General features: G+C 42.0%; 1 protein-coding gene across 2 annotated transcripts in view; it reads left to right on the top strand.

Moving 5' to 3' along the window:
* Nucleotides 1-27,826, top strand: part of SYT6 (synaptotagmin 6) — an 827,254-nt gene that overhangs the window by 51,070 nt on the left and 748,358 nt on the right. Inside the window, exon 1 of one of the 2 annotated variants that reach the window (XM_077294959.1) lies at nt 11,720-11,982. The exons of the other annotated variant lie outside the window; for it this stretch is intronic. Coding sequence (XP_077151074.1) covers nt 11,976-11,982 — 7 coding nt within the window. The 5' untranslated portion in view covers nt 11,720-11,975. Of the gene's footprint in view, nt 1-11,719; nt 11,983-27,826 lie in introns of those variants that run through there. 2 annotated transcript variants of the gene reach the window in all.

Here is a 27,826-nt window from a genome sequence, read left to right as displayed (position 1 = left end):
CACAGACGTTTACAACGCAGAGCCGTGAAAATAAAAAATCATTTTTCTTTCCTCAAAAAAGATGTTTTAGCAAGCAATTTTTTATTTTCACAAGGGTAACAGGAGAAATTGGACCCCAATATTTGTTGCCCAGTTTGTTGTGAGTACGCTGATACCCCATATGTGGGGGTAAACCACTGTTTGGGCACACGTCAGGGCTCGGAAGGGAAGTAGTGACATTTGAAATGCAGACTTTGATGGAATGGTCTGCGGGCGTCACATTGCATTTGCAGAGCCCCTGATGGTCCTAAACAGTAGAAACACCCCACAAGTGACCCCATTTTGGAAACTAGACCCCCCAAGGAACTTATCTAGATGTGTGGTGAGCACGTTCAACCCCCAAGTGCTTCACAGAAGTTTAAAACGCAGAGCCGTGAAAATAAAAAATAATTGTTCTTTCCTCAAAAATTATGTTTTAGCAAGTAATTTTTTATTTTTGCAAGGGTAACAGGAGAAATTGGACCCCAACAGTTGTTGCCCAGTTTGTCCTGAGTACGCTGGTACCCCATATGTGGGGGTAAACCACTGTTTAGGCGCACGTCGGGGCTTGGAAGGGAGGGAGCACCATTTGACTTTTTGAACGCAAGATTGGCTGGAATCAATGGTGGCGCCATGTTGCGTTTGGAGACCCCTGATGTGCCTAAACAGTGGAAACCCCTCAATTCTAACTTCAACACTAACCCCAACACACCCCTAATCCTAATCCCAACTGTAGCCATAACCCTAATCACAACCCTAACCCCAACACACCCCTAACCACAACCCTAACCCCAACACACCCGTAACCCTAATTCCAACCCTAACCCTAATCCTAACCCTAATCCCAACCCTAACCCTAATCCCAACCCTAACCACAACTGTAACGCCAACACACCCCTAACCCTATCCGTAACCCTAACCACAAGCCTAATCTTAACCCTATTTCCAACCCTAGCCCTAATTCCAACCCTAACTCTTATTCCAACCCTAACCCTAAGGCTATGTGCCCACCTTGCGGATTCGTGTGAGATTTTTCCACACGATTTTTGAAAAATCTGCAGGTAAAAGGCACTGCGTTTTACCTGCGGATTTACAGCGGATTTCCAGTGTTTTTTGTGCGGATTTCACCTGCGGATTCCTATTGAGGAACAGGTGTAAAACGCTGCGGAATCCGCACAAAGAATTAACATGCTGCGGAAAATACAACGCAGCGTTTCTGCACGGAATTTTCCGCACCATGGGCACAGCGGATTTGGTTTTCCATAGGTGTACATGGTACTGTAAACCTGATGGAAAACTGCTACGAATTCGCAGCGGCCAATCCGCTGCGGATCCGCGGCCAATCCGCTGCGGATCCGCGGCCAATCCGCTGCAGATCCACGGCCAATCCGCTGCGGATCCGCTGCAGATCCGCAGCCAAATCCGCACTGTGTGCACATGCCATAACCCTAACCCTACCCGTAACCCTAACCCTACCCCTAACCCTAACCCTAGTTCTAACCCTAACCCTAGTTCTAACCCTAACCCTAGTGGAAAAAGAAAAAAAAAATATTTTCTTTATTTTATTATTGTCCCTACCTATGGGGGTGATAAAGGGGGGGTGTTTATTTATTATTTTTTTATTTTGATCGCTGTGATAGAACCTATCACAGCGATCAAAATGTACTTTTAATGAATCTGCCGACTGGCAGATTCGGCGGGCGCACTGAGCATGCGCCCGCCATTTTGGAAGATGGCGGCGCCCAGCGAGGAGGCGGACGGACACCGGGAGCCTCGGTGAGTATAAGGGGGGGGAGATCGGGGCATGGGGGGGTGTCGGAGCACAGGGGGGTGGCATAGCAGCACGGGGGGAGCGGGCAGGAGCACGGGGCAGCGGAGCACAGGACCGAGGGGAGCGGAGCACAGATCGGTCGCTTGGGGGGGCGATCGGTGGGGTGGGGGGGGGGTCACATTAGTGTTTCCAGCCATGGCCGATGATATTGCAGCATCGGCCATGGCTGGATTGTAATATTTCACCAGTTTTTCAGGTGAAATATTACAAATCGCTCTGATTGGCAGTTTCACTTTCAACAGCCAATCAGAGCGATCGTAGCCACGGGGGGGTGAAGCCACCCCCCCTGGGCTGAAGCACCACTCCCCCTGTCTCTGCAGATCGGGTGAAATCGGAGTTAACCCCTTCACCCGATCTGCAGGGACGCGATCATTCCATGACGCCACATAGGCGTCATGGGTCGGATTGGCACGGGTTTTCATGACGCCTACGTGGCGTCAAAGGTCGGGAAGGAGTTAAATGAATGGATGTGTAATGTACCATATAATGGCTAATGGCCACTTGCACTGGTAATCTGGGTTCCAGAAAGTTTCTCATGCAGTTTCCGTTCTGTATTTGACAGCATTTTCTTTAAAGGGAACCTGTCACTCGATGGTTTCGGAAGCATGAATTAAAGCCCCACTGGACGATTGCAGCCATTCGTGTCTATAAAAAAAATCCAGCCAGGACTACAGAGAGATGAGGCTCGTTCACCTTAGATGTCTTCTCTCTGCATCACTCAGGTTAGATAACAGGTCCCTCCCTTGTGTGTGCATTGGAAGAGACCGGTCAATCACCTGAAGCAGAGCGGATAGAAGTCTTGTCTCTTCTTGTAGTCCCCGGACCTTCAAGTTATGTTTTTAGAAGCATACCTGGCAGCAGTCACAAAGTCAAGCTGAGATTCACGCTGTCCGTGATTTGGACATCATGAATTGAGTGACAGGCTTCCTTTAAGTTCAACCTGCACACAACAAATGGGGCTATGCAGCAGGTACTGATGTGCCTCAATGTGCTTCTTCTACATGAAGTATTCTATGAAGTAATATAGTGTAAAAAATGTTGTAGGATATTGATGTTAGCATGATGTTCTTAGTGTTAACCATATAAATACTGATTTCTGTGAAAGCGCTTCTGTTGTAATATTAAAGCCAAGAGGGGAGCGTCACTTGACAGCTGCAGGCAATCAGTAATCACTGATCGGCTGCAGCCTTCTCGTTATATGTGAATATGAAACAAGCACGCTACGTGACATGATGACATACTGAATATATTTTTCTGAAAAACATACAGCGGACATATAGTATGTTTATATTTTATAATGATGTAGACACAGCTTAAGTGTTACATATAGACAAATAAAGAATCAATACTTGCTTATTTGCAACCACATAAAAAATATGAATTACCTAAAAAGATATTGCATTAACAAAATTAATTCCAGTTCTATATTTATTTAAGAAACACCATTTCCCCGACAGTAAACCCAACCCTGCAAGATATAAGACACTTTCTAACGCCATGGTTATTTACTTATGAGGCACCTGACCTTTACTTCTTAATAGATGATGCTTTAAATGATTGTTTAAATTGCTGTACACTGTAAGTTAAGTGACCACTACTTAAGTATAATCCTCGCAAATCAGACATTAAAATTTAATGGGATTTAATTGCATGGTTTCTCACAGCGGATAAAAGCACGGTTTGCAAGTGTAACCATTATAATTTAATCATAATAATATACAGTATAATGATCCATTACACTTTAAAGATTATGTAACCTACAACTATGCTATAATTGCTTATCAAAGTTCACAATGCTGTTTCATTTGGTGACCTGTAGTTCTTTAGACAAAATCAGGAAAAAAACTATTCCTAATCTGGTTTCTTTAAAATGTATTTGTGGAAGCTACCTATTGCCAAACATAGTCAAATGTAACATTACATGGGTGTGACCACTCTTCTATAATGCATGAATTAATGGTTCCAGAGGGGAGGGTGCATGTCATAATAAGAAATACAAACAGGGTTTATTGCATAGGACAGAAATATTGGGAATTTTGTGCCAACTAGAGATGAGTGAACCTGAAAAGTTAGGGGTTCGTACCGGACAGTTAGTCTGGTGCTAAATGCCGAACACAGACTTCTCCTAGAAATCCGTTGGAAACTTTGGCATTCAGGTTGATGTCCATTGCTGAGAGTGAGAGAGAATTTTCCAGTTCAAAAAATTATTTTCATTGGAGCTCGGGTTCTAGTTCAAGTTCGGAATACCTGAAACTGAACTTTCATCGGTCCTCTTGTGCTTAGTGCTGAAACATCAACGCTCTGGCCAAGTGAAAAGAGTGCAACAGCGGATCGTGGAATCAGGGAGGCATAGGTACGTGAGCCGCAAGCAATTGCTAAGATGAGTATATACAAGTGCTTCTCACTAAATTAGAATATAATCAAAAAGTTAATTTATTTCAGTTCTTCAAAGCAAAAAGTGAAACTCATATTATATGGAGTCATTACAAATAGAGTGATCTATTTCAAGTGTTTATTTCTGTTAATGTTGATGATTATGGCTTACATACAATGAAAACCCAAAAGTCATTATCTCAGTAATTTAGAATAATTAACAAAAAACAGTAGATTTCACAATCATGGGGAAGACTGCTAACTTGACCGATATCCAGACGGTAGTAATTGACACACTCCACAAGAGGCTAAATCACAGAAGGTCATTGCTAAAGAAGCTGGCTATTAGCAGAGTGCTGTATTCAAGCATATTAATGGAATGTTGAGTGGAATGAAAAAGTGTGGTAGAAAAAGGTGCACAAGCAACCGGGATAACCACCGTCTTGAAAGGATTGTTAAGAAAAGGCCATTCAAAAATTTGGGGCAGATTCACAGGGACAGGACTGCTGCTGGAGTCATTGCTTCAAGAGCCACCATACACAGATGTATTCAGGATATGGGCTACAAGTGTCACATTCCTTGTGTCAAGCCACTTATGACCAATAGACAATGCCAGAAGTATCTTACCTGGGCCAAGCATAAAAAGAACTTGACTGTTGCTCAGTGGTCCAAGATGTTGTTTTCAGATGAAAGTAAATTTTGCATTTCATTTGGAAATCAAGGTCCCAGAGTCTGGAGGAAGAGTGGAGAGACAGACAATCCAAGCTGCTTGAGGTCTAGTGTGAAGTTTCCACAATCAGTGATGATTTGGGGAACCATGTTATCTGCTGGTGTAGGTCCACTGTGTTTAATCAAGACCAAAGTCAGCGCAGCCATCTACCGGGAAATTTTAGAGCACTTCATGCTTCCCTCTGCCGACAAGCTTTTTGGAGATGGAAATTTCATTCGCCAGCTGGACTTGGTACCTGTCCACATTGCCAAAAATACCAATACCTGGTTTAAAAACAACAGTATCACTGTGCTTGATTGGCCAGCAAACTCACCTGACCTTAACCCCATAGAGAATCTATGGGGTATTGTCAAGAGGAACATGAGACATCAGACCCAACAATGCAGATGAGCTGAAAGCTGCTATCAAAGAAACCTGGGCTTTAATAACACCTTAGCAGTGCCACAGGCTGACCGCCTCAAAGTCACACCACATTGATGCAGTAATTGATGCAAAAGGAGCCCTGACCAAGTATTAAGTGCATTTACTGAACATACATTTCAGCAGGCCAACATTTCGGATTTTAAAATCATTTTTCAAACTGGTGTTATAAGGTATTCTAATTTACTGAGATAATGACTTTTGGGTTTTCACTGGCTGTAAGCCATAATCATCAATATTAACAGAAATAAACACTTGAAATGCATCACTCTATTTGTAATGACTCTATATAATATATAAGTTTCACTTTTTGTATTGAAGAACTGAAATAAATTAACTTTTTGATGATATTCTAATTTATTGAGAAGCACTTGTATAGTTTTCTTTCTCTTTTTTTTGAACAGCTGATCAGTTACTTGAATCCACAAAGGCATATCTGCACCAAAATCCACACAATTTGTTGTTGTTTTGTAGATTTTTCTGGTGACTTTTGAAGATTCTTTGCAGAAATTTTCCACGGCGAATCTGATTTGTTTCAAATTATGTTTTCCACACAGCCTCAACATGTATTATTATTATTATTATTATTATGTTACATGTGTCATGTATTAACATGATGCAATTGCTCTGCATTTTTTGATTTTGTGATTTTCCTAGATAATTATTAAGTTGCTGCATTTCTGTAGTGATTTTTGAAAAAAGCAGCAAAAAAAAAAACCCGCCATACCATAATTGCAATATGATTATGGCCTAAGTTTTCAATATGCAGAGCACAGCAACCAATGACAAACTGCTCAACCTCCATGCACTGCATTGGTAGCCTAGTGACCAGTACGACAAAGACAATTAATTTTCTTTTTAAAACAAAATAAATTTAGAGATAACTAATTCTGTGGAAAGCCAAATCTTGACCTAATGCTCTTTTTTCTATTATGCAGACCCTGCATTCGCAGCATCACCCACAAGGAGGCAACCTTTTATGTTAAAAGGTTATCATTATCTTCATGAATGGTTAGTAAATGCAAAGTGCAGGTTGAAATGAGCAATTTTACAATTTACTTTGCTATATAGCTGGTGAGTGGAGCTCTTAACCCTAGAATGCGTGACCATAGAAATCTACACTATTACGTACCTGGGGCCTTTGAGGCCTGTTTTCAAATAACATGGAATAACTCAAAAATTTTTTTTTTCAAAGTTATTTGAAAGTAAGCATGCATTCCCACTAGCTCTGGGGTCCGCCTGGACGGGATTTCGTAATGGATCTGACCTCCTGGTGACCCCGGCTAAGGCTGGTAGAACGCGTACCTGGGGCCTCGCAGGCCTGTCAGGTTACTTTTTTATTATTTTCTGTAAAACTACTTTAGTTACAGTTTTGAAACTCTAGGTATTCCTCAGCTATATAGTTGTTAGTAATTTCCAGTTGTTCGTATATTTTTATGTTGTAGGCATTTCGTATAGCAACGCTTTTTTTGTGACTACCCCATATTCACGTACCTGGGGCCTTTTAGGCCTGTGTGCAAATAACATGGAATAACTCAAATAAAAATACTTTTCAAAGTTTATTTTAAATTTGCAAAGTAAGGATGCATTCCCACTAGCGCTGGGGTCCACCAGGAGGGGATCCGTAATGGATCTGACCTCCTGGTGACCTCAGCTAAGGCTGGTGGAATCCCGGCATTCCATCAGCCTTAGCTGGAGTTACCAGGAGGTCAGATCCATTATGGATCCCATTCTGGTGAACCCCAGCGCTACTTGGAACATAGCCTAAGATGTGTATAATTCAAAAAAAAAATTATGTACATAAAACAACAAAAATGTAACTAAACGGGCACGCCCATTATATTCACTCAGTACAATTTTTTATGATGGATACATTTTTTCTTATAAAAAGTTTTTACATAAAGTCTGTAGCAAACTTGGTGCAGGAATATTTATTTTCCACTTTACATATTCCCCCGACAATTCTTGCATATTATTTTTTCTTCAGAATGTTCCCTGCATACATTTTGTCCGCAAGTAGAACAGAAACGCTCCGATTTGCTTTCTTTCTTTGCTGGATAAATATAACAGCGCTTTCTTTTTTTTTCTCTTTGCTCTGGCTGTTCCTGAAAGCATATTCCACATCGGATCATTGCCTCTGTAATTTGCCTTGATAAGCATTTTGTGCTGCTTCTCTCTAGCATAGTAGGCATCAAAAGTTCATAACAAAGTTCTGTCAAAAATATACGTCTATTGTCCTTCCTGTTGGCATGGAATTCTGGATTAGTTTGACAATAAACAATATAGCTATTGAGGGATGACACATCAAGGATATTGGAAAAAAGGGCAACAGGCCAACGTTTAGTCTGCCTTTTACACGAACTCCCTTCCAGGATCACATTACCATGTCAGGCAGAATCCACACTCTTCCCAGCAACAGCCATCGACCAATAGTCATAAAGACTGAGTCATAAGTTCTTCCCCAACAACAGTACAGACAAAAAGACTGAGGAGTACATGTAAACCAAAGCAGGCCTCAAAGGCCCCAGGTACGTGAATCTGGGGTAGTCACAAAAAAAGCGTTGCTATACGAGATGCCTATAACATAAAAATATATGAACAACTGGATATTACTAACAACTATATACCTGAGGATTACCTTGAGTTTCAAAATTCTAACTAATGTAGTTTTACAGATAATAGAAAACAAGTAACCTAGCAGGCCTGCGAGGCCCCAGGTACGCGTTCTAGGGTTAAGCTGGCCAGCTTGCTGGTCTCAGCTAGCCTCAATTTTTGATGCGTTTATTTCTAGACATTAGAATGGGTCAAAAATGTTGCAAAAACACTAAACGAATTGACAATCTGCAGATTTGAAACTGCTTAAAATCTGCAAGGAAGTTTCATTTCATTGGCTGAAACAGTAAAATGCTGGGGTTCTTGCTGCAAAAATGCATAGAAGAAGCAGTGTGGGGAGAAACGCGCCAAAAACCCGAAGTTTGAACATACCCAAAAACTAGAATAATTTATGCGCACCTTTGCAATTGTGAACAAGAGTCGGCATGTTTGTGGGCCACTCAGATTTGCATCATCCACCTGGACCGAACCCCTAGTTTTGCCTCTGTCTGCCATGAACTGAGTTCAGTTTCATAGTTTGACACTTTTTAAGGTCAAAGAAGAAAAAAAGTCCATTGAGTTGAGCCTATGACCTAACATGTTTGTTGAGAGGAAGGCAAAAATCACTTGAGGCAGAAGTTAATTTCTCCATATCGGGGGAAAAAAAATGATTGAAACCTTAACGTAAGTCAAATGACGTAAATGTGAATAAGGATAAATGTGAATACAGTTAAATAAACAGTATGCAGATGTACACTGGATAGATGGATTAACTGTTCACTTGCAGTCATCAGGGGAATGCAGGAAGATGAAAGTCACCATTCACTACAGTTGTGCAGTGTATATGTATGCAGAGCAAGCTGTCAATCAACATACTGGGGAGTGTTTATAGCGTGCTTACTGAATAATGACCAGTCAATATTATTGACCCTGCACTGCTCTGATGACTGGAAGTAACAGCTGCAGAAAAAACAAGCCTTAAATCAGTGTTCCCCAAGTCCGGTCCTCAAGAGCCACCAACAGGTCATGTTTTCAGTATTTCCTTAGTATTGCCCAGGTGATGGAATTATTGCCTGTACAGTTGATGCAATTATCACCTGTGCAATACTATGGAAATACTGAAAACATGACCTGTTGGTGCTCTTGAAGACCGGGGTTGGGGAACACTGCCTTAAATGAACACACATATCCCCAGTGTTGCTGGTCAGAGCAGGTGGTAATGTGAACGCAAATACGTGATTTCTGTACTTGAGATTACTTTTTGGCAAAACGCGCTTGGTACCCACGACAGTGAATTGAGAGAAGCCTGAAATGTCTAGTTAGTATGTGACCTAAAGAAAGCAACTTGCATACATGTGGTCACGTAACTCTCTCTGCCTGAATTGGCTATACAGAAGACACTGTCATAATAAAGCAGTCTGCAGTTGCAGCGCCCCAGAGTCCTGGGCGTTGTAGTAATGTCGCTCTGCCACTAAGGGGAGCGATGTTATGTCTGATTGCACTAAAGGAGTTCACCTGACCAGGTATCACAGTCACACATTACACTTCACACTCCGGCCACCAGGGGGAGCAAAGGGTTCTATGTAATAGGCCACTCCTCACACTCTGGTAAAACTGGGGGTCGGATAGGAAGTTAGGGAGAAGCTGACTGGGTTTTGCCCAGGTAACATCTAGTGAGAGGAGAGCATTGCTTGGGAAGATTCAGGGAGGTCCCTGTCAGGGGTGGGATCCTGACAGAGGCCTAGCAAAAGGACAGATCATTACGGAGCCATGGCTGCACCTCATTGCGGCGGCATCTTAAGAAAGGACACGAAGTGGAGGATATTGTGGAGAAGTGAGAAACGAGATCACAGCACAAAGGCGATAGAACCAGAAGGAGTCGTGCCCCGAGATCGACAATATCCTACTGAGGCGTGTAGCCGGCGGCCGAAACGCCGAGGAAGTAATAGACTCTACGCATTACTTTGAACCAACGGCAGGACAGTTAACTTTAGGTTGGCTGTCTCACCTTTTTCACCTAATGAAGACAACGGAGGCAATTGTGGGAGAGGGGCGTCTCTAGGGTCTCTATAAAATAACTCCAGGCCTACCCCGTCATACGGGTGCGTCCTATCCATATCATCTGGGGGACGGAGAGAGAATGAACAGAAACATACACGACAGTTGTGAGGACTATCCCGTGGTGCTCAGCAGGGAAGTACTACAACACCCAGGCGCTAGTAGGTAGGCTACTGATTTCCACCTTCAAAGGGAACTCTGGATGTGCCTTCGGACCGGCCGGTCTCAGCCAGCCCTGTTAACAGTGCTCTGGATTGCGGATGCCGAAGCCTTCAGTAAAGAGGTAAAGAGACTGCAACTCTGTTTACTGCGACCTACACCGTCACCTACATCTTTAATTGGACGCCCCTTAGCAGGGCCACGGACCGGGTCAGGCCACCGGGACATCCCCTGAACCGAGAGAGAGACCCGGTACCGAGTACCCCACTGCCCTGCACCTGGGGGCGCTCCACAGTCCCCTTTAAATGTTAACTTTCTGCATCATGACATCTTTTTTGTGTATTCGTTTAAAGAAAACCTGTCACCAGCAAAAACACTATTAACTTGCAGACATGGGGTTAATCTGCAGGTTCATAGCATTACTATCTGCCCGGTGCATGCACCTAGCCAAATGCTGAAGGGAGAAAATTAACTTTATTCTCCCCGGCAGTTTTCGGCTTTAGTCATGAGAGTGGCACCAGCTCGGGTTCAGTTATCGCTCTGAGAATACAAACCCATGGTTGTAACCGCACCCTGGGCACCAACTGACAGCCGGCCCTAATGTAGTGCCAGTATCAGTCAGGGTCAGGGGTATGGTTACAGTGGCCATTCTGTATTCTCAGAGCGGTGACTGAACCAGCGCCAGAGCCACCCCCATTACTGAACCCGTATGCTGCCAGGGAGAATAAAGTCCATTTTCTCCTCACAGCGTTTGGCTAAGTGCAGGCACTGGGCAGGTTAGTAACGCTATTAGCCTGCAGATTAGCCCACATCTGCAATATAATAGTGTTTTTTCTGGTGCCATATTCCCTTTAAGTAATTGCAAATCTGTGCTTTTGGCTAAGTGCAGGAAGACAGTGCGAATATGTTTGGCTCCCTCCTTTTTCGGCAGGCTATATCACTTAACGAATAAGCTGCAGAGGGAACCCGGATACCTGGAGCTGATCAGCTGTTTAGCTCCACAGCTGCATGTGTCGCGGCTGTGTGACAGTCACAGCACACAGGCTATCCTTGCACGTGATGTGACAGCGAAACGGCTGCAACACATGCAGCTGTGGAGCCGATCAGCTGATCAGCTGGTGCGCTCCAGGTATCTGGGTTCCCTCTGCAGCTTATTCGGTAAGTGAGATAGCCTGCCAAATAAGGAGGGAGCCAAACCTATTCGCTCATCTGTAATGAAAAGCATACACGATGGTAGAAGAACCCAATCTCCAAATTTGATCTTTGATTTTCTCTGTTTCTTTTTTTGTGTGTACATTTATATTACTAAATACAGACAATACAATTTTCGCACTCTGTGGTTGCAGTAGGTTTTGTTTTCCATGTCTTTGAGAGCTATTTGAGCCTTTAGGTGACTCCCTAGTGGTTATCATGTGAATCGCATTTTGCCAACATGTCAACATAAACTCGTGTTGTGAGATATTTGCAGAAAGTTGGTGGTCACATTTGTATTTTAAGCCAATAGCAAATCTATCCCCTGATGTACAGAGGTGGCTTATTTCCCCTTTAAGGAAACTGATTTCTGTATTCCCATAGCACTAGCCAAAAGCATTATTGCGTGGAGCGAAGTAGCCCAGTGTGTTTAACAGAAACATCTGCCTTTGAATGCAGGCAGTAAACTCCGAGGCCACGTGTTCTGCTTTATTTAAGCTTACTGTAGCAGATTTAACTCCCTCAGAAGCTTTTTGTTACTGCCTATCGCAAAGCTTTCATTCTTTCCTTGTGCTGGAAATGGAAATATGACTGGGATTCCTTATGGAGGGTAAGTGACCTCACTAGTTTATTCACTATTATTCTTACAGTTTCAAATGTTGCTAAGGAAAAATGATGACTGACGATGATTCTGTATCTAAGATACCGTGAGATTGTCCAGGGTATTTTTTTATGAAAAAAACAAAACTATGTAAGACTATGGCACCATTGGGGTTAACTGTGAGTGTCTAGGAGTTTTTAAGGAATGACTTGTTTCATATAAATTTGGGATAAGTTGAATTCTTTTATGAAAAAAAAAAGTGAAATTTCTCCCAAATGTCTTCTACCCAAATATTTGTGTCTTGAGCATTTCTGATACAAACTACTAAGGGTGTGCTTTACCCAACAGTGCAGCACAGCATCCATTAATCATGAGGCTCTGTGTTTGCTTTCATTTGTGCAATCACCAAATATGTTCTGCCCTTTCAAATCCTACTTACTGATTGTACTTTCTCTGCAAATACTCATCTCTGGGGTTCATTCTTTTTGTTTCTTTTGATTGAGGAAAAAGTTGGGTTAACTTGCGGTCTACAAGAGAGAATCATGTATTTCACGAGAACATTAGTGGATGCACTTTCCCATCACTACTGTGAAGAAGATATTATAATAGGAGATGAGCTAATAGAGACTAGAGTACTATTATAACATGTAAACCTTGGCGTAAAGATTATACATAGCCGACTGTTCTCATTTACTCTTCTGATACTTGGACTTAGATGTATAGCATAATCATCCAAGTTTCATGCAGAAAACTCAAATGATTTTTTTCTTATTAGTATTTGTGAGCAATCTGATTTTATTTACAGCAACAGTTATTAAAAATGTACAAGACTAACTACAGGTCCCTCTGCTAAAGAATTGCAATGTGTCTGTAAAGATTTGATGAGTTAGGCCGGCGTCATACTACTGTAGAATACTGGCGACAGTGGCGAGTGCTATGCGAGAAAACATCACTTAGCACTTGGCCCATTGTTAATCTAAGGGGCAGCTCACATCACGGTTTACTTTTTCGGGCGTATTCAGCGTGCGTGTAAAATCGCAGCATGCTGAGTTTGTCACCGAGAGTCACCAATGCAAGCCTATGGGTGCGAGAAAAAAAATCGCTCAGCACTCAGACCATGCAAGTGCTATCCGATTTTTACGCACCGGTGTTCTTTGAAAAGCCGGCAATTTATGTGCTGCTTACAGTAAAATTACACTGACAGATTAGAATAGAATAGATAGAAGAGATATATACACATAGAAAACATAGATATGTAGATGTCAGTGACACACATATATGCAGTATGTGTACTTATATTGCATAGATACATAGGTAGATACAAGAAAAGTCGGCAATTCATGTGCCGTGTACTGTAAAATCACAGCAGGAGCCAACAGGATAGAAGAGATGGATTACATACAGTAAATACAAATAGAGTAGGTAGATATATAGATGTCTGTGACAAAAAAAAATAGTACAGTGTGTGTGCAAATTACTGTACATGTATTTAATTAACAAAAGATTATTTTTAGGAAAAAAAATGGCGTGGGCTCCAGTGCAATTTTCGTAACCAGCAGAGGGAAAGCTGATGGCTGGGGGCCGATGTTGATAGCCTGGGAATGGGGTAATGCCCATGGAGCTTCCCAGGCTATTAATATCAGCTCACAGCTGTATAATTAGCCTTTACCGGCTATTAAAATGGGGGAACCCCCCAAAAGTGACATGGGTCCCCCTATAATTAGTAACCAGCAAAGACTATGCAGACAGATGTGGGCTGATATTAAAAGCCTAAGAAGCGGCAATGGATATTGGCCCCCAAGGCTAAAAATATCAGCTCTCAGCTGCTCCAGAAAAGGCGCATCTCTAAGATACACCAATTCTGGCACTTAGCCTCACTCTTCCCACTTGCCCTGTTGCGTTGGCAAGTGGGGTGATAGTTGGGGGGTTGATGTCATCCTTGTATTGTCAGGTGACATCAAGCCCCAAGCTGAGTAATGGAGAGGCATCAATAAGACGCCTCCATTACTAACCACATAGTCACATTGTAAGAAAACACAGACACCCAGAAAAAAGTCCTTTAACCCCTTTCTGACCTCGGACGGGATAGTACGTCCGAGGTCAGAAACCCTGCTTTGATGCGGGCTCCGGCGGTGAGCCCGCATCAAAGCCGGGACATGTCAGCTGTTTTGAACAGCTGACATGTGCCCGCAATAGCGGTGGGTGAAATCGCAATTCACCCGCCGCTATTAACTAGTTAAATACCGCTGTCAAATGCAGACAGTGGCATTTAAACGGCGCTTCCGGCCAGGCGCCCGGAAATGAGCGCATCGCTGACCCCCGTCACATGATCGGGGGTCAGTGATGCTTCTGCATTGTAACCATAGAGGTCCTTGAGACCTCTATGGTTACTGATCGCCGGTAGCTGACCACCCTGTGGTTGGCGCTCATAGCATACCTGCATTTCTGCTGTATAACAGCGATCTTATGATCGCTGCTATGTAGCAGAGCCGATTGCGTTGTCCCAGCTTCTAGCCTCCCATGCTATTGAAGCATGGCAAAAGTTAAAAAAAAAAGTAAAAAAATGTGAAAAAAATAAAAAAAATATAAAAGTTTAAATCACCTCCCTTTCGCCCCAATCAAAATAAATCAATAAAAAAAATCAAACCTTCACATATTTGGTATCGCCGTGTTTAGAATCACCCAATCTATAAAAAAAAAAGCATTAACCTGATCGCTAAACGGCGTAGCGAGAAAAAAATTCAAAACACCAGAATTACTTTTTTTGGTCACCACGACATTGCATTAAAATGCAATAACGGGCGATCAAAAGAAAGTATCTGCACCAAAATGGTATCCTTAAAAACGCCAGCTCGGCATGCAAAAAATAAGCCCCCAACCGACCCCAGATCATGAAAAATGGAGATGCTACGAGTATCGGAAAATGGCGCAATTTTTTTTTTTTTTTGCAAAGTTTGGAATTTTTTTTCACCACTTAGATAAAAAATAACCTAGACATGTTATGTGTCTATGAACTCAGTTTTAGCATTTAGTGAAACCAAAAACAAGTGTGGGACTGCACTTTTTTGCAATTTCACCGCACTTGGAATTTTTTTCCCATTTTCTAGTACACGACATGGTAAAACCAATGATGTCGTTCAAAAGTACAACTCGTCCCGCAAAAAATAAGCCCTCACATGGCCAAATTGACGGAAAAATAAAAAAGTTATGGCTCTGGGAAGGAGGGGAGCGAAAAACGAACACGAAAAAATGGAAAATCCCAAGGTCATGAAGGGGTTAATTGAAAGAAAGACACATACTCCTTTAATAATCTTAATTAAACTATGCGTACGACCTCGCCTATTCCCCCAATGCTCTCATCATCTGCAAAAGAGGTAAAAAAACAAATAACAATATTCCTCACCTTTCCGCAGTGATGCTTTTAATCCATTTGTCTTACGACGAGTCAAGCTCTGCTACATCTGATGAATATTTCCTTTGAAAACGATGTGTAAAAGAGATAGAGAATTGCTCTATGTAAAACCTCATATTAAAATCGCATTGCAATCAGATAGCAATTGCACTGCATTCAGATGTAAATCAGATGCTAGGTGTGAAACATCAGATTGTACTCACATGACACTCGCATTATACTAATGCGACTCTCAGCTGGGAGACTCGGACCGATTTTTCCTCCGTTTAGTGTGACTCTGGCCTTAATGTGGCTCTGTATGGAATTTGATTTGTTTTTTGCGTTCCCATAGACTTGAATAGACAAATTTTATCTGACACATGACAGAAACTGCACAACAAAATTTTTTGATGCGAAGATTCCGTTCTTGACAAAAATAATTCATCTGCCCTGCCACATTGAATAACATTGGTAGTCTGTTTTTTAAAGGAGCACTCCAATCAAAAGTTTTTATCCTCTTAATATATTGCAATCATCATATTATGTAGCTGTGCTCTTACAATTTCTCGTTTTTCCCTTCTACCCAGTTAATTATTTTCTCTGCTCTATGAAGAAACAGGGGAATTCTCTTGTCCCTGAATTTATCGTTCACCTCTTCAACTTCTGACCCAGCTGTTCTCTCAGAGACTTTTTCAGTGACTCATGACTCATACAGGGTAAAATTGACCTCTTGATTCTACATAGAGCTTGAAAGCATTCCGCTAGTCAGTTTTTAATTATGTGATGTTATAGACCTAATGGAAAACAGAATAATTATCTGGGTAGAAAGACAGAATGAGCAACTGTAAGTACACAGTGCTATATAATATGATGATTGCAATTCACTAAGAGGATAAAAAATGTTGATGGGAGTGCTTCTTTAACAGACAACACTCGGACTGAAAATACAGGCGCTTGAACCTTGCCTTAAAGTGTGTTGTCCCATTTCAGCTTTTGGACATCATGAAGGGGATTCCCTGATTCAGAATGGAAAATAATAAGAAGAACACAAAGTCTCCATCAGCTTCCCACTTCCAAAAAGCAAGACAAACACTCTAGTGGACTTGGGACATCTAGGCATTACATTAGTTGGAATGCTATTCAGTTGAATGGTCACATATAGGAGTACATCATCCCTCTAGTGGTCTCTGCATAAGAATTGTGCAAACTATGGCAACACCCTAGGCAACATTAGCCCCTTAGTGACAGAGCCAATTTTGTACTTAATGACCAAACTAATTTTTACAATTCTGACCACTGTCAATTTATAAGGTTATAGCTCTGGAACACTTCAACGGATCCCACTGATTATGCGATTGTTTTTTCGTGACATATTGTACTTCATGTTAGTGGTAAACTTTCTTTGATATGTCTTGCGTTTATTTATGAAAAAAAAAACGAAATTTGGCAAAAATTTTGAATTTCTTTAAACTAATAACATTTAATAACATTTCCCACATGTCTACTTTACATCAGTGCAATTTTGTAAACATAATTTTTTTGTTAGGATGTTATAAGGGTTAAAAGTTGACCAGCAATTTCTCATTTTTCCAGCAATATTTACAAAATTATTTTTAAGGGACCACCTCACATTTGAAATTAGTTTGGGGGTCAATATACAGTGGGGGAAATAAGTATTTGATCCCTTATTAATTTTGTAAGTTTGCCCACTGACAAAGACATGGACAGTCTATAATTTAAAGGGAAGGTTAATTTTAGCATTGAGAGATAGAATATCAAAAATAACATCCAGAAAATCCCATTGTATAAATTATATAGCTTAATTTGCATTTTGCAGTGAGAAATAAGTATTTGATCCCTCTGGCAAACAAGACTTAATACTTGGTGGCAAAATCCTTGTTGGCAAGCACAGCAGTCAGACGCTTTTTGTAGTTGATGATGAGGTTTGCGTACATGTCAGGAGGAATTTTGATCCACCCCTCTTTGCAGATCTTCTCTAAATCATTATGATTTTAAGGCTGTCACTAGGCAACTTGGATCTTCAATGCTCTCCATAACTTTTCTATGGGATTAAGGTCTGGAGACTGGCTAGGCCACTCCATGACCATAATGTGTTTCTTATTGAGCCACTCCTTTGTTGCCTTGGCTGTATGTTTTGGGTCATTGTCTTGCTGGAAGACCCAGCCACAACCCATTTTTAATGTACTGGTGGAGAGAAGGAGGTTGTCACTCAGGATTTTACGGTACATGGCTCCATCAATTCTCCAATTGATGCGGTGAAGTAGTGCTGTTCACTTAGCAGAAAAACACCCCCAAAACATAATGTTTCAACCTCCATGCTTGACAGTGGGCACGGTGCTCTTTGGGTCATAGGCAGCATTTCTCTTCCTCCAAACATGGTGAGTTGAGTTAATGCCAAAGACCTCAATTTTTGTCTCATTTGACCACAGCACCTTCTCTCAATCACTCACATAATTATCCAGGTGTTCATTGGCAAACTTCAGATGGGCAATAAAATGTAATAAAATGCAATAACAGATGATCAAAAGATTGTATCTGCATGGAAATGCTATCATTAAAAACATCAGCTCAGTGCGCAAAAAATAAGCCCTGATAAACCTAAGGTCACAAAAAATGGAATCGCTATGAGTATAGGAATATGGCACAATTTATTTTAATTTTTTTGCTATGTTTGGAATTTTTTTTCACCACTTAGATAAATAAGAACCTAGACATGTTTGGTATCTATGAACTTGCAATGACTTGGAGAATTGTAATAACTGGTCAGTTTTAGCATTCAATGAACCTAACAAAAAAGCCAAACAAAAAACTAGTGTGGGATTGCACTTCTTTTGCCATTTCACCGCATTTGGAACTTTTTTCCCATTTTTAAGTACACAATATGGTAAAGTCAATGGTGTCGTTCAATAGTACAACTTGTCCAACAAAAAAACAAGCCAAAACATGGCCATTTTGACCAAAGACAAAAAAAAAGTTATAGCTCTGGGAATAAGGGGAGCACAAAAAAAAAAAAATTAAAAATGCAAAGCCAAAAATACCTCTGGTCGTTAAAGGGTTAAAAAAACAACAGGACAGGCACGTAAAAAAGATAGGTTACACTTAATAAATTTAAACAATAAAAATATGTATTATGTAACAAACACAAAAGTCTAGAGAAGATAACTAAAAACTGTTGAAAATGTGCCATTCCGGTACAGTGGCAAGTTTGAATTGTTTTCATCTGTCTTTTGTAGGTTTTTGTGCTTGTTACATAATGTCATTTTTATTGTATAAATGTAGGAAACGCAACCAATCTTTCATATTTGTCTTTCATCTTTTTTTTATTGTAATAAGTTAAACGCATTTTACAACTGCTTTTCGCATCCACCAGAAATTTTACTCCAGACAGGAGGTAGAGTAAATTTATAGTGAAATTTATACCTCTAAGTACCATCAATGTTGGTGAATTAGACAGGTGGGCATCGCCACACCCTGCTCTGCTGAAGCTCCAACTATTGTGGTGGAGCAGTCTGGGGACTAGCATAAAAGGGACAAAAGTTACAAGATTCTTGCGCTACCTTAAGTTTCATGGTTTGTATCTTGAATTTCAAGGTGTTTTACACCACAAAACTTAAAAAAACACCTTGATGAATTGGGCCAAATATGTTAATAACAAACACTGATTTTTTCAGCTCATACATAAAAAAAAAACAATAAACTACCCGGCTTATCTGGTAAAACCTTCAAATCTTTTTTCATTAATGCTGTCAAAAAACCAACATAACCAGCATCTGACAGCCAGTAATAATATATAACGTATATCTGTGGACCCAGATAACATTACCAACAGATAAGGAAATAAATACACAACTGAACAATAATTAGTATTGAGTGATATTTGTATTTGTAACTGTACTTTTATATATCCATTGTAATATACATTAATCTAATACTGTAGATTATGAATGAATAATGCATTACGTATACCAATCTGTCAATGTCTATAACAGACATGATCCATAAAAGTAAATGTTCTTCTAACTTCATTAAAACTGCAGGAGAATGGCATATTTAACTAATAAGTGCTATGGTAGCAATGCTTTACGGATTCCCCAGACAGACAATGGGTTTTAAGATTCACCTGGCTGTTTTCCAAATCTTGCAGTCCTTAGTAGTATTTTTTTCAGAGAGCTTAACAAGAAATAAGCCTTTACAAATCCAGAGGAAATACCATTTATATCCTGCACTGAAATATTTGGACTTGTAAAACATGATATTTCATCAGTAAGATGCATTATCAATGCTGAAGGAGGAGATTGCATTTCTTCAATGTTCTCACTTCTCAAAGAGGTTCATGCGCTGAAAACAAATAGCTGGATTTAAGTTTTCTTAGTAAAGGATTTCAACAAGGTGCTTAAATAACAAAATACATAGATATGCTTTGAGGTGCAATGATATTTGAAGACTTTCTGTTTGAAGCGTGCGGCTAAATAGATAGTTGTACAAATAGACGTAGAAGTTGGTAATTTAAAGGGGTTGTCTCATAGTCTTTGTTCTGGAGCACTTTTCCAATCTGATTTTTAGCATCCTGTTTGTGTGGGGTGCTATATTCTTGAAGCCTGACAGCTTGGACCAGGGGTATGGTCTGAACTGTGTACTCTCCCATGTCCCAAGTACAGGAGCACTGAAGCTGGGTGGATCTAGCATTGTGGCCAGAAATTATGTATTGTAGCAAGAGTTTCCTTCCGACTTACACTCCATCCAGTTACCGTATTTTTTGGACTATAAGACGCACCGTACCATAAGACGCACCGTACCATAAGACGCACCCCAAATTTGGGGTGAAAATTGAAGAAAAAAAGATTTTTTTATAAGATGGGGTCCATCTTATTGTCCGAATTTAAGATCTCTTACCTGAAGGCAGGCAGTGGCAGAGCAGGGTCACAGGAGGCATGGTGTCAGCAGAGGTGTGGTGATGCTGAGGCGCGGTGGGCGGTACGGCATACACCTGAGTAGGGTCTCTTCCTGCTAGGTGGGCGACGCCATGGCCTGGTGTCCATGGGGAGGTTGCAGCAGTGCTGTAATGGCGGCAGATGTGCGGTCACTTCCTCAGGTGGCGGCAGCCAGGGTCCCTTCTACATTTGAGGTGACGCCGCGGCGGTATTGAATAAGAGCCACGCGTGCGCAGATTCATTACTCTGCTTCCCAGGGCTTCAGGAAAATGGCCGCAGGAGGCCACGCGTGCGTAGATGGAGATCGCGGCAGCCATTTTCCTGAAGCCGAGATCTCAATCTGCGAACTCGGCTTCAGGAAAATGGCCACCGCGATCTCAATCTGCGCACGTGTGGCCTCCCACAGCCATTTTGCTGAAGCCCCAGGAAGCAGAAAACTCAATCTGCGCACGTGCGGCCTCAGGAAGATGGCCACCGGGAAAGCCATGACTAACCCAGCTCTGCTGCTCTCCTTCAATACCGGGCCACGGCATCACCTCAAATGTGGAAGAGACCCTGTTCACGCCATACCGCTCACCACGCCACATCATCCCCGCACCTCTGCCGCCACCACACTGCCGGTAAGCCTGCATTCCAACTATAAGATGCACCCCCCATTTTCCTCACAATTTTTTTGGGGAAAAAGTGCGTCTTATAGTCGGAAAAATACGGTAATGTTCCACCTTTGAAAAGCCACAGAAGAAGAAGTTTAAAAGGCTCTTCTTCTTGTCCTACCACCTGCACCATTACTCTATACCCTCAGACATACTCCAATCCCCTTCTTTAGCCATTACTACTCACCTAATTAAAATATTTAATCAATCTCTTCCAACATCTTTCCGTTTTCTTTCAAACATGCCGTCATGACCTCATTATTAATAAAATACAAAAAAATCCTTTGATCAAAAAGTGCTCTGCTATTTCAGGCTTGTCTAATCTCCCCTTCACCTCTAAACTCCTGGCACTGTCTATTCTCCTCTAGTCTGCTATCTTTCACATAACTCTCTTTTTGACCATTTACAATCTGCTTTCCGCTCTACAGAAACTACTCTAAATAATGTCTATAGCAATCTACTAACTGCTAAATATATTAGCACCTACTCGCTTCGGTTTATTCTGGATTGATCAGTCCTGTAACATTTGACACAGTGGGTCACCAACTCCTCCTCACTATGCTCTGCTGAATCGGCCTCAAGGTTACTGCTCTCTCTTGGTTTTCCTCCTACCTCTCTGATCGCCCTTTCAATGTATCACTTGATGACTCTTCTTCCTCTCCTCTTCTTTTTACAGTTGGAGTTCCTCAAGGTTAAGTCCTAGGTCCTCTTCCTAGATCCTCTCTCATCTCTATGCATAGCCTCAATTTGACAAGCTACAGTATCTGCAGATTTGTCTGTCAGTACCATATCAATGCTGATGACACCCAATTATGCCCAGTGTTCTCAGTTCTTCATAACTACAATGTATTCAGATTCTGGTCCTTTTTATCATCTTTCCCCAAACCCTTCCTCAGTAATACTTGTTATCTTGACATATACAGATAATGGTTAGTTATTGGCTATCCACATTTACCATTATAAAGGAAGTTGGACCATTCACGAAAAAGCACTTTTTTTGTTTTGTGGTATCCCATGTCCTTACCGTTTGTTATCTTGTGAACAGTCCCCTCATTACTCTTTATGAATGTTTGAACTATGTGCTAACCTGTAATTTCTGATATTTTTTTGACGTGTACCCTCTGATTTGTAAAAAAAAACCTGCAGAATATGGTGATGCTTTTTAAAATAATTATATTAACCACTTTCTGCCACAGTCAATTTTAGTTTACTACTTTTTGCATAATCATTCTTTTCACATTTATATTTTTACACTCAACATTGCCCCTTGAGGGCTTACGTTTTTGCAGGAAAAGTTCTTGACTTGACTAACACTATTCATTTTACTATGTAATATACTGAAAGATAAAAAAAACTCCAAGTGAAATAAAAATGGAGGAAAAAAAGGAAAAATGTTGCCATTTTTTTACTGGGTTTTGTTTTATAGCGTTCATTGTGTGGATAAAACTAACTGATAACATGAATCTCCAGGTCAGTATGATTACGGCAAAAGGAAAATTGTATCAGTTTTTGTTTTTATTATTTTAGTATGTTATAAAGGTTGTGTATTCTTAAAAAAAATAGTTTATATTTTCTTATTTTTCAAGACTCATAAAGTTTTATTTTTCTGTCTATGCAGCTATATAAAGACTTGTCTTTTGAGATCAGAGATTTAGTTTGTAATGGTATTTTATTTTGGGTTACATATGACATTTTGATTGCTTTTTATTTTTTTATTTTAACTGTGGAAAAGTTGGAAAGTTTGAAGTGTTTTGTGTTTTGTTTTACTTATTGTATAGTGTATATTTTAATCACTATTGGGGAATTAAACCTTCACTTATTTGGTCACTTCTACTACATATGGGAATACTTATGTATTGCAGTATATAGTAAAAATATGAAGCCCAGACTGTGGCTAATGTTATGACCCCAGTGGATAGGGTCTCAGAGGAACGTGTAAGTCTGCGAGATTCAAAAATCCAGCTCATAGGGCTGTGGTAACTGGGTTGACCAAATAGCTACTCCTAACGCCAACACTAGAAGTAGCCGGGGATCATGCCTACGGTGATCGCTAGATGACTCGCGCCAGCCGGAGAATCTAACTACCCCTAGGAGAAGAAAACAAAGACCTCTCTTGCCTCCAGAGAAAGGGACCCCAAAGCAAGATACAAGCCCCCCACAAATAATAACGGTGAGGTAAGAGGAAATGACAAACACAGAAATGAACCAGGTTCAAATGAACCAGGTGCAAAGAGAGGCCAGCTTACTAATAGCAGAATATAGCAAGATAACTTATCTGGTCAACAAAAACCCTATAAAAATCCACGCTGGAGATTCAAGAACCCCCGAACCGTCTAACGGTCCGGGGGGAGAACACCAGCCCCCTAGAGCTTCCAGCAAAGGTCAGGATACAGATTGGAACAAGCTGGACAAAAATACCAAACTAAACAAAAGCAAAAAGCAAGGAAGCAGACTTAGCTTGAAATACAGGAACCAGGATCATAGGACAAGAGCACAACAGATTAGCTCTGATTTCCACGATGCCAGGCATTGAACTGAAGGTCCAGGGAGCTTATATAGCAACGCCCCTGAACTAACGGCCCAGGTGAGGATATAGGAAAAGACAGAAGCTCCAGAGTCAAATCACTAATGACCACTAGAGGGAGCAAAAAGCAAAATCACAACAGTACCCCCCCCTTAGTGAGGGGTCACCGAACCCTCACCACGACCACCAGGGCGATCAGGACGAGCGGCGTGAAAGGCACGAACTAAATCGGCCGCATGAACATCAGAGGCGACCACCCAGGAATTATCTTCCTGACCATAGCCCTTCCACTTGACCAGGTACTGAAGCCTCCGCCTGGAGAGACGAGAATCCAAGATCTTCTCCACCACGTACTCCAACTCGCCCTCAACCAACACCGGAGCAGGAGGCTCAGCAGAAGGAACCACAGGCACAACGTACCGCCGCAACAAGGACCTATGAAACACGTTGTGGATAGCAAACGACACAGGAAGATCCAGGCGAAAGGATACAGGATTAAGGATTTCCAATATCTTGTAAGGACCAATAAAACGAGGTTTAAATTTGGGAGAGGAAACCTTCATAGGAACAAAGCGGGAAGAAAGCCACACCAAATCCCCAACACGTAGTCGGGGACCCACACCACGGCGGCGGTTGGCAAAGCGCTGAGCCCTCTCCTGTGACAACTTCAAGTTGTCCACCACAAGATTCCAGATCCGCTGCAACCTATCCACCACAGAATCCACCCCAGGGCAGTCAGAAGGTTCCACATGACCCGAAGAAAAACGAGGGTGGAAACCAGAGTTGCAGAAAAATGGCGAAACCAAGGTGGCGGAACTAGCCCGATTATTAAGGGCAAACTCAGCCAACGGCAAGAAGGTCACCCAATCGTCCTGATCAGCAGAGACAAAACACCTCAAATAAGCCTCCAAAGTCTGATTAGTTCGCTCCGTCTGTCCATTAGTCTGAGGATGGAAAGCAGACGAAAACGACAAGTCAATGCCCATCCTACTACAAAAGGATCGCCAGAATCTGGAAACGAACTGGGATCCTCTGTCTGACACAATATTCTCAGGGATGCCGTGCAAACGAACCACGTTCTGGAAAAACACAGGAACCAGATCGGAAGAGGAAGGCAGCTTAGGCAAAGGAACCAAATGGACCATCTTGGAGAAGCGATCACATATCACCCAGATAACAGACATGCCTTGAGACACCGGAAGATCAGAAATGAAATCCATGGAGATATGTGTCCAAGGTCTCTTAGGGACAGGCAAGGGCAAGAGCAACCCGCTGGCACGAGAACAGCAAGGCTTAGCTCGAGCACAAGTCCCACAGGACTGTACAAATGACCGCACATCCCTAGACAAGGAAGGCCACCAAAAGGATCTGGCCACCAGATCTCTGGTGCCAAAAATTCCTGGGTGACCTGCCAACACCGAGGAATGAACCTCGGAAATGACTCTGCTGGTCCACTTATCAGGCACAAACAGTCTGTCAGGTGGACAAGAATCAGGCCTATCAGCCTGAAATCTCTGCAACACACGTCGCAGATCTGGAGAAATAGCTGACAAGATAATACCATCCTTAAGAATACCAACAGGTTCAGCGACTCCAGGAGCATCAGGCACAAAGCTCCTGGAAAGAGCATCGGCCTTCACATTTTTTGAACCTGGTAAATACGAGACAACAAAGTCAAAATGGGAGAAAAACAATGACCAGCGGGCCTGTCTAGGATTCAGGCATTTAGCAGACTCGAGATACATCAGATTTTTGTGATCAGTCAAGACCACCACACGATGCTTAGCACCCTCGAGCCAATGACGCCACTCCTCAAATGCCCATTTCATGGCCAACAACTCCCGATTGCCCACATCATAATTTCGCTCCGCAGGCGAAAACTTCCTAGAGAAAAAGGTGCAAGGTCTCATAACAGAGCAACCAGGGCCTCTCTGCGACAAAACGGCCCCTGCTCCAATCTCTGAAGCATCCACCTCAACCTGAAAGGGAAGCGAGACATCAGGCTGGCACAAAACAGGCGCCGAAGTAAACCGACGTTTCAACTCCTGGAAAGCCTCCACGGCAGCAGGAGCCCAATTAACCACATCGGAGCCCTTCTTGGTCATATCCGTCAAAGGTTTCACAATGCTAGAAAAGTTAGCGATAAAACGACGGTAGAAGTTAGCGAAACCCATGAACTTCTGAAGACTCTTAACTGACGAGGGCTGAGTCCAATCAAGAATAGCTCGGACCTTGACTGGGTCCATCTCCACAGCAGAAGGGGAAAAAATGAACCCCAAAAAGGGAACCTTCTGTACACCAAAAAGACACTTTGAGCCCTTGACAAACAAAGAATTTTCACGCAAAATTTTAAAGACCATCCTGACCTGCTCCACATGCGAGTCCCAATTATCAGAAAAAACCAGAATATCATCCAGATAAACGATCAAAAATTTATCCAGATAGTTCCGGAAAATGTCATGCATAAAGGACTGAAAAACTGAAGGGGCATTAGAGAGCCCAAAAGGCATCACCAAGTACTCAAAATGACCTTCGGGCGTATTGAATGCGGTTTTCCATTCATCCCCTTGCTTAATGCGCACAAGGTTGTACGCACCACGAAGGTCTATCTTGGTAAACCACTTGGCACCTTTAATCCGGGCAAACAAGTCAGACAACAGCGGCAAAGGATACTGAAATTTGACAGTGATCTTATTTAAAAGCCGATAGTCAATACAAGGCCTCAAAGATCCGTCCTTTTTAGCCACAAAATAGAATCCCGCACCAAGAGGGGAAGAAGACGGACGGATGTGTCCTTTCTCCAGAGACTCCTTGATATATGAACGCATAGCGGTATGTTCAGGTATCGACAGATTAAACAGTCTTCCCTTAGGAAATTTACTGCCTGGAATCAAATCTATTGCACAGTCACATTCCCTATGAGGAGGCAATGCACTGGACCTGGACTCGCTAAAGACATCCTGATAATCAGACAAATACTCCGGAACTTCCGAAAGCGTAGAAGAAGCAATAGACACAGGCAGGGAATCCTCATGAATACCACGACAGCCCCAACTAGACACTGACATAGCCTTCCAGTCAAGGACTGGATTATGGGTCTGTAACCATGGCAGCCCCAAAACAACCAAATCATGCATTTTATGTAGAACGAGAAAACGTATCACCTCGCGGTGTTCAGGAGTCATGCACATGGTAACCTGTGTCCAATACTGCGGTTTATTTTCTGCTAATGGCGTAGCATCAATACCCCTAAGAGGGATAGGATTTTCTAATGGTTCAAGAATAAAACCACAGCGCTTAGCAAATGAGAGATCCATAAGACTCAGGGCAGCACCTGAATCTACAAACGCCATGACAGGATAAGATGACAGTGAGCAAATCAAAGTTACAGACAGAATAAACTTAGGATGCAAATTACCAACGGTGACAGGACTAACAACCTTAGATATACGTTTAGAGCATGCTGAGATAACATGTGTAGAATCACCACAGTAGTAGCACAAGCCATTCCGGCGTCTATGAATTTTCCTCTCATTTCTAGTCAGGATTCTATCACATTGCATCAAATCAGGTGTCCGTTCAGACAACACCATGAGGGAATTTGCGGTTTTTCTATCACATTGCATCACATCAGGTGTCTGTTCAGACAACAACATGAGGGAATTTGCGGTTTTGCGCTCCCGCAACCGCCGGTCAATTTGAATAGCCAGGGACATGGTATCATTCAGACCTGTGGGAATGGGAAAACCCACCATAACATTCTTAATGGCCTCAGAAAGGCCATTTCTAAAATTAGCGGCCAGTGCACACTCGTTCCAATGTGTCAGCACGGACCATTTCCGAAATTTTTGGCAATACACCTCAGCCTCGTCCTGGCCCTGAGACATAGCCAGCAAGGCTTTCTCTGCCTGAATCTCAAGATTGGGTTCCTCATAAAGTAAACCGAGCGCCAGAAAAAACGCATCAATATCAGCCAATGCCGGATCTCCTGGCGCCAACGAAAAAGCCCAATCTTGAGGGTCACCCCGTAAGAATGAAATAACAATTTTTACTTGTTGAGCAGAGTCTCCAGACGAACAAGGTTTCAGGGACAAAAACAATTTACAATTATTCCTGAAATTCCTAAACTTAAATCGGTCTCCTGAAAACAGTTCAGGAATCGGAATCTTGGGTTCAGACCTAGGATTTCTGGTAACATAATCTTGTATACCCTGCACACGAGCAGCAAGCTGGTCCACACTTGTAATCAAGGTCTGGACATTCATGTCTGCAGCAAGCTTAAGCCACTCTGAGGTAAAGGGGAAAAGAAAAAAAAAATGAGAGAGGGAAAAAA

Source organism: Ranitomeya variabilis, chromosome 3 (assembly GCF_051348905.1).
Source record: "Ranitomeya variabilis isolate aRanVar5 chromosome 3, aRanVar5.hap1, whole genome shotgun sequence".
In the NCBI taxonomy this organism is placed as follows: domain Eukaryota; kingdom Metazoa; phylum Chordata; class Amphibia; order Anura; family Dendrobatidae; genus Ranitomeya; species Ranitomeya variabilis.
The sequence above is the reverse complement of the archived record's forward strand: the minus strand, read 5'-3'. Positions and strand labels throughout refer to the sequence as shown.